The sequence below is a fragment of the Colobus angolensis genome, unplaced genomic scaffold, assembly GCF_000951035.1.
Source record: "Colobus angolensis palliatus isolate OR3802 unplaced genomic scaffold, Cang.pa_1.0 Scaffold203, whole genome shotgun sequence".
Classification (NCBI taxonomy): domain Eukaryota; kingdom Metazoa; phylum Chordata; class Mammalia; order Primates; family Cercopithecidae; genus Colobus; species Colobus angolensis.
The window spans coordinates 3907288-3918977 of record NW_012115189.1 but is presented as its reverse complement, the minus strand read 5'-3'; the positions used below and the strand labels follow the sequence as shown (position 1 = coordinate 3918977).

Sequence of the window (11690 nt, the reverse complement as noted above, 5' to 3'; positions counted from 1 at the left end):
TCTGGGTAATTTTTGTATTTTTAGTGAAGACGGGATTTCACCATGTTGATCAGGCTGGTCTTGAACTCCTGACCTCAGGTGATCCACCCGTGTCAGCCTCCGTAAATGCTTGGATTATAGGCGTGATCCATCGTTCCTGGCCAGTTTTCCAGAATGCGAAGTTTTGCTTAAAAGCTCAAATTTTATCATGGCAACATATATGCTCAATCGTTTTTTTGAGACGGAGTTTCACTCTTGCCCAGGCTGGAGTGCAGTGGTGCGATCTTGGCTCACTGCAACCTCCACCTGCTGGTTTCAAGTGATTCGCCTGCTTCAGCCTCCTGAGTAGCTGGAATTACAGGCCCGTGCCACCACGCTCAGCTAATTTTTTGTGTTTTTAGTGGAGAGAGGGTTTCACCATGTTGACCAGGCTGGTCTGGATCTTCTTACCTCAGATGATCCGCCTGCCTCAGCCTCCTAAAATGCTAGCATTACAGGCGTGAACCACCGCGCCTGGCCTCTCAATTGTTTTTCTTGAAGTGACAGGTTCACATCATTGATTTTCAATGCAGTGTCTGTCAGATAGTCATAATTTGCCTGTCAGTCCTTCTGTTTTTGTACCATTAGTGTAAATGTCATCATAGTGAAAATGACAAATAACATGTTATGAAAATAGTTTTGACTTCATGGAACCACTGTAGGAAATCACCAATCTAGAAACAATGTTACCGTAAAACTACATTATTCAAAGAGCCATGTTGGAGACTCATATTACCTGATTTGCATTGCAACCCTGTATTAAACAAAACCGTATAGTATTGTCTAAGGATAGACATTTAGACCAATAAAACAAAATAGAGGATTCACAGATAGACCCCACCCCCCTTCCACACATATGGTCAGTTATTTTTGTTTTGTTTTGTTGTTAAATATGCAAAGGTAATTTAATGGCAAAAAATGGTCTATTCAGTAAAGGGTGATGGAAGAATTAGATGTCCATATAAAGTAAAATGAGCCTGGTTGGGCACGGCGGCTCATGTCTGTAATCCTAAGTACTTTGGGAGGCCAAGGTAGGTGGATCACCTGAGGTCAGAAGCTCGAGACCAGGCTGGCTAACATGGTGAAACCCCGTCTCTACTAAAAATACAAAAAAATTAGCTGGGTATGATGGCAGGCGCCTGTAATCCCAGCTACTTGGGTGACTGAGGCAGGAGAATGACTTGAACCTGGGAGGCGGAGGTTGCAGTGAGCTGAGATTGTGCCACTGTGCTCCAGCCTGGGCAATGGAGCAAGGTGCTGTCTTAAAAAAAAAAAAAAAAAAAGCCTTTACCCCTACCTCACATTGTATGTAGTTACCTCAACATGGATGAAACCTTTAAAAATAGAACTGACACTATGAACTGACTAAAAGAAAACATAGAAGAAGATCTTTACAATCTAAGTATAGGCAAAGATTTTTTAGGATTCTTTCTAAATGAAAAAAAAAATTGATTAATTGATTTCATCAAAATTTAAAACTTCTATTCTTCATAGATACCTTTATGACCGTACTGTGAGGAAATGAATATACTGGGAAAAACTGCTAACAAAACACATAAATTCCATAAACTATAATACAACCCAGTTTTTAAAATGAGCAAGACATCTGAATAGAGTATCTTCTCGGAAGTTATATGAATGACCAGTAAGAAGTTTAAAAATTGCAGTGTCATCAGTTATCAAAGAAATGTAACTTGAAACCACAGTGAGGTGTACCATCCACCAGAATATAATTAAAATTAAAACTAAAGTTAAAATCATTAACAGCAAGTATTGGCAAAGAAATGGAACAACTGAAACTCTTCTGCACTTCTGGTCAGAGTACAAAATGGTACAGCTGCTTTGGAATACAGTTAGTAGTTTCTTATAAAATGACCTATACTTTGACCCAACAATTCCATTTTGTCTAATAGCTTATGCTATAACTAACCATAAATACTAAGAGAAAAGATTTTAGCCTCCTCTGTCTGTCTTAATGTTCCTACCTATATTCCAGTCCAGTCTTAGACTTTTCATGTATGCAAGTTGAGCATTAATTAGCAATTATATCCTATGTTGTGTGTCTTTTCCCAGGAGATGCTGGTGAGCAGTCTTGGTTCACTTTTGTTTTTATATTTTCTTCTTTTTTTAGTCTTTGTTCATGCCATCTTATCTAAGAGATTTTGTTTTTAGATCTTAGGTTCTCTGCGGTGGCGGGACCGGTTTTGGACTGTAGCCGACACAGTAAAAGTAGATGCCCCAGGTCTGGCCCTTCTTGCACTCCATTGGCACTGGGTTTTAAAACATCTGGTCCACCAGATCCCCCAACTTCTGATGAATTATGAAGACAAGTAAGATTCATATTTAGAGTAATAATGTCAATGATTACAGACAGATGATGTTAAGGATAAGATTTGGAACCAAAACTGCTTCTTCTTCCTTTATTTTGGTTTATTCCCTTGGCATATTGGTAAATGTACAACTAAAAAAAAAAAAAAAAGGAAAGTATTAATGGCTTCTCTTACTGTGTAGCGTTTCCCCCTTTCTTTATTTCCCCTCTGCTCTTGTTCTCCTTTAGATGCTACAAAGAAGTTCAGACTGTCTCAGAACATATTCAGAATTGTCTGGGGAGCCAGACTGGTGGCTTCGCTGGTGTAAAGAAGTTGCAGAAGTTCCTGGGACGACCGTTTCCTTTTAAGGTACACCTGGAAGCATTTAGTAAATAAAAAGAAATTGACTACTTCTTTTGAAGTCCTTCTGGAACTTGGGAACTGACCCTGTATAAGATTAATCCTTGTCTTCAAAGCATAACTCTTACAGTTTTCCCTTGGCATCTGGGGGTGATTGATGCCAGGATTCTCCTTGGATACAGACATCCAGGAAAGCCCAAAACACTCATATAAAATGGCGTTGCATGTGTATATAACTTATGTATACTTTATATTATCTCTGAATTACAGTACCTCATACAATGTAAATGCTGTGTAAATAGTGATTATACTGGATTGCTTAGGTAATAATGACAAGATAAAAAAGTCCTTACGTGTTCAGTACAGATGCAACCATCCATTTTTCCCCCTGAATGTTTTTCTTTTTTTTGAGACGTAGTCTCGCTCTGCTGCCCAGGCTGTAGTGCAGTGGCGCGATCTCGGCTCACTGCATGCTCCGCCTCCTGGGTTCACGCCACTCTCCTGCCTCAGCCTTCTGAGTAGCTGGGACCACAGGCGCCCGCCACCACGACTGGCTAATTTTTTGTATTTTTTTTAGTAGAGATGGGGTTTCACTGTGTTAGTCAAGATGGTAGTCAGGATGGTCTCTATCTCCTGACCTCGTGATCTGCGTGCCTTGGCCTCCCAGAGTGCTGGGATTACAGACGTGAACCACCGCACCCTGCCTCCCCCTGAATATTTTCGACCCACGATTGGTTGAATTGATGCGGAACCTGCAGATAACAAGAGGGCAGGCTCTATCCCATGAATCCTGTTTAGTAATTTGCTACATATTATCATCTTACTTATTCCTGAGACCCTTAAGGCTGGGTAGACAGTTAACTTTATTACTACTGTAAAATCTCTTGACAGCAACAGGAATAAACAAGTCCTTTGTTTTCTGGAAACATTAAGAATATATCATAAGTTTATTCTGAGACCTGTATAGGCTACTAAAGAAAACCACATTTGTGTTCTATAGTATGCTCTTGTGGGTTTTGTTGTTTCAGGACAAGCTGGTGGTGGAGTGTTTTTCACAACTGAAGGTCCTTAACAAAGTCCTTGCCATCAGGGAGCAGATGCCTGCCCTTGGGGAGAGTGGATGGCAGGAAGACCTTAATCGTCTCCAAGTGGTTGCTTCTCAATGGACATTAAAGAAAAGTCTCCTGCAAGCCTGGGGATTGATCCTCAGAGCTAATATTTTGGAAGATGTCAACCTAGGTAAAATATTCTAGCACTTGACTAGCTGACAGATGCTCTGAAAATATCCTCTTGCTGGTAGCTGATAAGTTTTCCCTTAGATTTTTCTTTACTGGGTAATGTGAGGGGTAAAGTATATATACCTTTAAATAAGTGTCAGGCATAGGGCTAAACTTCACATATATTTTTAATTCCATCAGTAGAATCATGTGGGTATTAATACCATTTCACAGATGAGAATCTCAAAGCTCAGGTTAAGGAACTTAACTCTGGTTAGCTGAAGTTAAGCTTGCAGTCACCTAGCAGGTTGTTGAGAATCTAGAGGCTGTACTCTTGACCACTGTGCTCTAATACAACATTTGTCTCTCTGTCCAGATGAGTTGAAGAATTTTGTGCATGCTCACTGTTTAGAACTGAAAGCCAAAGGACTCTCACTTGGTTTTCTGGAGAAAAAGCATGGTGAAGCTTCCTCCCTGTCCCATCCAGACTTGACCTCTGTAATCCACCTCACCAGGAGTGTTCAATTGTGGCCTGCAATGGAGTACCTGGCTATGCTTTGGCAGTACAAAGTGACAGCTGATTTTATGGCACAAGCTTGTCTCAGAAGGTAAACCATGCTTTCAGTTGTTTTCCTTGCGGGAACTTTTTTTCTTGATTATTCTGTGTATCCTATACCCATAAACAAACCACAGACTTGATGGGGATGGTTGCTGAAGCAGAGGGAAGTGATTTGCCATTTGGGAAAGCCAAAATTTATTGAAAGTTTTTTGCTAGTTTTGATTCTACTTTAAAAGTCACTGAGAATTTTATCAGTAGAGTTGTTCATTTTTAGATAAATGTACTGTAAGTTTTATGTTACACTTTCCCTAATGTAGCAGCTTTCCAGTAGTTCATTCATAGTCCATACCCCACTCTCTCCCTCTTTATTTTTGGAACAGATACAGCAAAAATCAACAACCCCAGATAAATGAGGAGATAAGTCATCTCATCTCATTCTGTCTTTATCACACACCAGTTGCACCTCAAGAGCTTCGAGATCTGTGGTCCTTGCTGCATCATCAGAAGGTAAAAATCACAACGAGACATAAGCCTCCTTTACACTACGAGTTGATTAGATTTTCTGTGACAAACTGGTTGCACAGCATTTTATTTATTCTCAAAATTCCATGTTGGAAACCTTAGGTTTTTTTGAATTGCCTCTTAAAGGGAAGAATTTTAAATATTCTTTCATAGTAATTATGAGGGTATATTACAACTCTTGTCACAAGAGTATTCCCATTTAACTGAGATGAAAATATTTGCTTCTTAAAATTTCCCAATTGCTCAAAAATATATTGTGAGAGTATTTTCTACTCTTCCTCGCTAATAAATTGAATGTGAATACTGGTACACTCTGGTTAATAGAATTTCATTAGTACAGCTTTAAATAAAACTGTAAACATGTCACATTCCTTGACCAAGATGACCGGGGTGGCAGAGAAACAGAAAAATGTGGATTATTACCTTTAAACTTATGATGGTTTTAGATGGGTCTTAGAAGAAAGAGGACCTAATAACTTGATTTATGGAGTCTTTCTCAAATATTCTCTCTTACCTAATTATTCCTTTATTTCTAGGTGTCTCCTGAAGAAATTACATCTTTGTGGTCCGAGTTATTTAATTCCATGTTTATGTCTTTCTGGAACAGTACTGTGACCACAAATCCAGAGTACTGGCTGATGTGGAACCCTTTGCCTGGTATGCAGCAGAGGGAGGCATCCAAATCTGTTTTGGACTCCACATTGAAGGTTTGTTGGTCTAAATTATAAAAAATGTTTGATAGTGGCAAAAGAGTTTCTGAATGGATCTCTCAATAAACATTTTTTCCTAGCATAGAGTAGTAACTAAATAGGTGATTGCAACACTTTGTTTTCTGCAGGATGTTAAATAAGTGTACTGTCAGTAAAAGTATACCATGTTAAATAATTTGTGAAATTCTGAGATAAGTCAAAAAAGGTTTTATTGAAAAAGTCTATATTTTTTCAAATTAAAACATTTTCTCTCTGTAAAAACATTTAAACAGTACAGATATATGTATATATAATATATAATTCATTAGAAATATCCACTCTGCTCTGTATCCTTCTGTTTATATTTTTATATTAAATACATATGTAAACAAAAATAAGTACACATATATGTAATAGAAATGTGTATGTCATTCTAGCTTATTTTTAAAAGTTACTCCATTGTATCAATGTGCTTGAATTTATTTTAATCACTTATTGATAAAAGTGTTAAGTTTCTTGCATTTTCTCCCTCTTCCTATAATAAGCATGCCACACTGACTATCCTAGTATACGTCTTTGTTCACTTGTTGGAGCATTTCTGTGCATAAGTTATTAGAATTAGAATTGAATCCTTGGTCAGAGTGTCTACACATTAAAAACACAGTTACGGTTATTATTAGAGTGCAGATGTGGTTTTTGCTTTTCACTTTTTTAAAGATGTGAAGAGCCAGTGAAGAGGGAAGTCCTGAAGTCCTAGATGACCACAGTGAGGTTAAGTTTGCTTTAACATAGAGATGAGGACCTGTTCTTCATCTGCTTGCCACACTAGGTGTTACAAACATTTCCAGTTGTTTCTGTCATATAGTTAAAAAGAACTCATTTGCACTTCTTTGATAAGTGTGAAGATTTAACATATTTTCACATTTATTGATCCCCTTTAGTTCTTCTCTGAATTTTCCAGTCATACTCGTGCTTTTTAAAAAAAAAAAAAAAAATTGTGTTCGTCGGCTGCTGTAGCTCACACCTATAATCCCAGCACTTTGGGAGGCTGAGGCGGGTGGATCATTTGAGGTCAGGAGTTCAAGACCAGCCTGGCCAACATGGTGAAACCCTGTCTCTACTGAAAACAAAAATCAGCTGGGCGGTAGTGGTGTGCACCTGAATCCCAGCTACTTGGGAGGCTGAGGCAGGAGAATTGCTTGGGCCTGGGAGGCAGAGGTGGCAGTGAGCCGAGATCGCGCCATTGCACTCCAGTCTGGGTGACAGAGTGAGACCCTGTCTTAAAAAAAAAAAAAAAAAGGGTTGTTCAGCATTAGTTTATTATTGAAGATCTTTTTATATATTATGGATATTAAGCCTTTGCCCAATATAGGTTGGAAGTATATTTCTAGTTTTCTGTCGTCTCTCAAGTTTGTTTTCTTATATGTCACAAGTTTTATAATTTTTTTCCCTCCAAATATGCCAGTCCCTTCTACTTACTGACTTTAGTGTCATGCTTTTAAAAAATGTCTTGCTTCATCACCTCAAGAGTTCAAAACTATTTTCCATTATTTTCTCCTATATTTTTATTTTATGTTCAAATCTATTTCATCTGTATATGTTATTTTATGATATAGGGATGCAAATTTTTTCTTTTATACAAACATCCAAAAGCGATGTAATAACACCATTTTGACTAATTCATCCTTTCCACTCTCATGTGAAATGCCTTATTGCCCCAAATGTTTTCGGATTTACTTGAACTCTATTCCATTCTTTTGCACTATCGAAATGGATTTATTATAAAACACCTCTCAAAGCCTTTAGTGATAAACTTTGGATCCCTGAGGGTTGTACGGCATTATACCGAGTTGACTATCACACACATTTGGCTGTCACCCTTTGACAACCCTTTGCTGTGGACAGCTATTACTGTGTCCCATTTAACAGTCTAAGGAGCACAGACAGTCTAAGGACATTTTGTCCCTGGCTCTTAAATTTGTCTCTCACTCCTTTCCTTGCACCCTGAGTTGGCTCTCATCCGCCTGCAGTGTCTCTTTCCCTTCTGCAAGAATGTTCTCCCTGATTCCTAGGTTTGCAGGCTTTCCTCATGCATTGCTAAAGCATCCATTGCTCATTTCCTAAAGCATGGAGTCCACTTTCATTTAAGGTATACTAACCCATTCTGTTCTTCTAGTCCAGTCTCTGAGTGATGCTTACCTGTTCCAAGCAACCTGAACTGTCTCTTTCTTTCCTCTCAGGTTCCCTAATGCTGCTTCTGGAAATTGTCTTAGTTAATTTCTAAAAGTTACTGACTCTTTTCTTGTTCTTTAGGGCCCTGGCAATCTCAATAGACCCATATTCTCTAAGTGCTGCTTTGAAGTCTTAACCAGCAGCTGGAGAGCAAGTCCCTGGGATGTGAGTGGCTTCCCCATCCTGTCCTCCTCTCACGTGACCCTAGGAGAGTGGGTTGAGAGAACCCAGCAGCTCCAGGACATCAGTTCGATGCTTTGGACTAACATGGCTATCTCTTCGGTAGCAGAATTCAGGTATTCCCTCGTCCTGGAAAGCAGACTGTAAAGTTCCTATCTTTTCTCCAGAGCATGGAGCAAAGACCCAGTGAGAACTTCCTTCTGTAGTGGCTATTTCTGGTGTTTGAAGTGAGGGTATTTTCTGCCTGAATTAGCATGTTTTCAGGCTACCATGAACTGGCTGGTTCGTCTGTCAGTTTTAGGCGTATTGTGATCAAGAGGGTGAACTTAGTAAACCAAATAAGACCATGTGAGAACAGAAATTCACCTCCACATATTGATGCTGCATTCTGTGGGTATCATTTCTTGAGAGAATTATAGTGTATGAAAAGGAATGCTTTTTGATACAGTACAAACCTTTCAGTGCTTTCTTATTGTCGCCACAGACGCACGGATTCCCAACTCCAGGGGCAGGTGCTGTTCCGGCACCTGGCAGGCCTAGTAGAGCTGCTACCAGAGTCCCGGCGGCAGGAGTACATGCAGAACTGTGAGCAGCTGCTGCTTGGGAGCAGCCAGGCCTTCCAGCATGTGGGCCAGACACTTGGGGACATGGCTGGTCAGGAGGTGCTGCCCAAGGAACTGATCTGCCAATTGCTCACCTCCCTGCACCACCTTTTTGGTGAAGGGGAGAGTAAGAGGAGCCTGCCTGAGCCAGCCCAGCGTGGGAGCCTCTGGGTGAGCCTCGGCTTGCTCCAAGTTCAGACATGGCTTCCCCAGGCACGCTTTGACCCTGCGGTGAAGAGGGAGTACAAGCTCAATTATGCCAAGGAAGAGGTATGGAAGGCAAGAGTTTGGAGCATGGGCTGCCTCACTGACGTGCTGGGTTTGCTTATTGTATTACTCCTTTTATTCCCTTTTGGGTGCTCAGATCATCAGAAGCATGATATTGCATAAGCTGCCTTGTGACTTCCTAGGAGTCTGTTTGAGAGACTGTATTTCCCCCTTTGAGAGTTCCCCTGACTATACTCAGGCTCTGGGAGGAGCCCTTCCTAAGGTTCTGAGGTCTCTGCCAATAAGTGCAGTGGGCAGAGGGCAGGTAGAAAACCCGAGCCATTGTCAGAAATAGTGGCATCTCTCACTATCTCTGGACTCTCTCTGCCTGAGCTCAGTTTTGGGTATTTGGGTTTTTGTTTTTGGTTTGTTTGTTTGTTTTTGAAACGGAGCCTGGCTTTATCGTCCAGGCAGGAGTGCAGTGGCATGATCTCGGCTCACTGCAACCTCTGCCTCCTGGGTTCAAGCAATTCTCTGCTTCAGCCTCCTGAGTAGCTGGGATTACAAGAACCTGCCACCACGCCTGGCTAATTTTTGTATTTTTAGTAGGGATGGGGTTTCACCATCTTGGCCAGGGTGGTCTTGAACTCGTGACCTCAAGTGATCCACCCACGTTGGCTTCCCAAAGTGGTGGGATTACAGACGTGAGCCACCATGCCCAGCCTGGATTTGGATATTTCTTTAGATAGAATATAGTATCCCTATGTCCTAGGAATTTTGAACCTATTGGTGCTTGCTATCTAAAACTCAAGAATCAAGTAGAGGCTGGATGTGGTGGCCTCACCCTGTAATCCCAGCACTTTGAGGGGGCTGAAGTGGGAGGAGCACTTGAGCCCAGGAGTTCGAGACTAACCTGAGCAACAACATAGTAAGATCCCTGTCTCTACAAAAAAAGCTGGGTGTGGTGGCATGTGCTTGTAGTACCAGCTACTCCCGAGGCTAAAGCAGGATGATCACTTGAGCCTAGGCGGTGGGGGGTCAAGGGTTTGGTGAGCCATGATTGCGCCATTGCACTCCAGCTGGGCTACAGGCTGAGAACCTGTCTTAAAAAAGAATCAAGTTGATTTAGGTAATGTAGTATCTCTTGCTATTTGAAGTTTTGAACCAAGTTCAGGAACTAAATACATTAAGATAATGGTACGTTAGTACATGTTTTGAAGAAGGAAAATTATATTGGTTTGAGTGAAGGCTAAGCTCTTATAGCAGAGAGACTAAAAAGTTCAGTGGTGTAAATAAGATTGTTTCGGCCGGGCGCGGTGGCTCAAGCCTGTAATCCCAGCACTTTGGGAGGCCGAGACGGGCGGATCACGAGGTCAGGAGTTCGCGATCATCCTGGCTAACATGGTGAAACCCCGTCTCTACTAAAAAATACAAAAAGCTAGCCGGGCGAGGTGGCTGGCGCCTGTAGTCCCAGCTACTCGGGAGGCTGAGGCAGGAGAATGGCGTGAACCCGGGAGGCGGAACTTGCAGTGAGCTGAGATCCGGCCACTGCACTCCAGCCCGGGTGACAGAGCGAGACTCCGTCTCAAAAAAAAAAAAAAAAAGATTGTTTCTTTCCCCTCACAACTCTGATGTGAGTGGTCTAGATTAACGGAGCAGAGCCACCTCTCCTTGGGTCATTCAGGAACCCAGATTCCTTCCATCTTGTTCCTCTACATGTCCCCAGAACATTGTCCTCATGTGCATGGTCATAGCTGGGACACAGTGGACTAGTTTCTCTCTTTTCCATTAGTTACACCAACTGCAGTGTGAATGGAAGACCCGGAACCTGTCATCCCAGCTGCAGACTGGAAGAAACCTGGAAGATGAAGTCGTTGTCAGCTACTCTCATCCTCACATCAGGTAACATAGCAAAGTGATTATTTGTTTCGGGGATTATTGACTGTCCTTTTGATGGAGTTGACCTTTGCAATGTAATTATAGTGTGAGATGAAGTGATAATACACACCTCTAAACTACATTAGCAATTAGATCCCAAAGCCTTGTTTATAGTCAGGAAAAATATATGCCTTGTGAAAGGAGGGGAGGGGGGCTATTCAAGGCGTGTATTCGCATGGGACCAAGATGTTTGAAGCCAAAACTTAGTCTCAGCATAGAAGAAGTGGGGTGTGATGGTATGCACTATATTTCTCTGCTATTCTTGGCTATAGCTCTGTTATTAAGAAATAACGGTACGGGTTGGGGATCCCTTATCCAAAATGCCTGGGACCAGAAGTGTTTTGGATTTGGGGTTTGTTTTTTTTCTTCAGATTTTGGAATATTTATACCAGTTGAGCATCCCAGGTCTGAAAATCTGGAATCCAAAATACTCTAATGAGCATTTTCTTTAAGTGTCATATTGACTGGCAGTCAAAAAGTTGGGAGCATTTTAGATATTTGGATTTGGGATGCTCAGCCTGTATAGTCTAGTAGGTTCTGAGTTCCAGTCCTACTCCTGACCTTTGGTTTTAGATGTTGGGTAGATCACTTAATGCCTTAAATCTCAGTGTTCGTATCAGCATAAGAAGAATAATTGTAGTTATCTACTCCAGTGAGTCATGATGAGACTTCAGTAAGATATGCATCTGAGCACCAGCAACATACATGACACAGTAACTGCTATGTAAATGTTAACCATTTTCATTAACTAATTGTCGGTATTATTATCACAACTGAGATGATATTGGAAATACTATTTAGCAGCAGCTGATTTCTTCCTTCTGTTTTCCTAGCTGAGGATCCAATCTAGATTTGCT

At 41.1% G+C, this 11690-nt stretch overlaps 1 protein-coding gene across 1 annotated transcript in view; it reads left to right on the top strand.

The window, feature by feature from the left end:
• MDN1 (MDN1, midasin homolog (yeast)) overlaps positions 1-11690 on the top strand; it is a 205712-nt gene that overhangs the window by 142760 nt on the left and 51262 nt on the right. Inside the window, exons 53-61 of the mRNA XM_011941954.1 lie at positions 2191-2348; positions 2576-2696; positions 3716-3926; positions 4281-4512; positions 4844-4970; positions 5522-5692; positions 7988-8202; positions 8571-8958; positions 10688-10797. Coding sequence (XP_011797344.1) covers positions 2191-2348; positions 2576-2696; positions 3716-3926; positions 4281-4512; positions 4844-4970; positions 5522-5692; positions 7988-8202; positions 8571-8958; positions 10688-10797 — 1733 coding nt within the window. The remainder of the gene's footprint in view (positions 1-2190; positions 2349-2575; positions 2697-3715; positions 3927-4280; positions 4513-4843; positions 4971-5521; positions 5693-7987; positions 8203-8570; positions 8959-10687; positions 10798-11690) is intronic.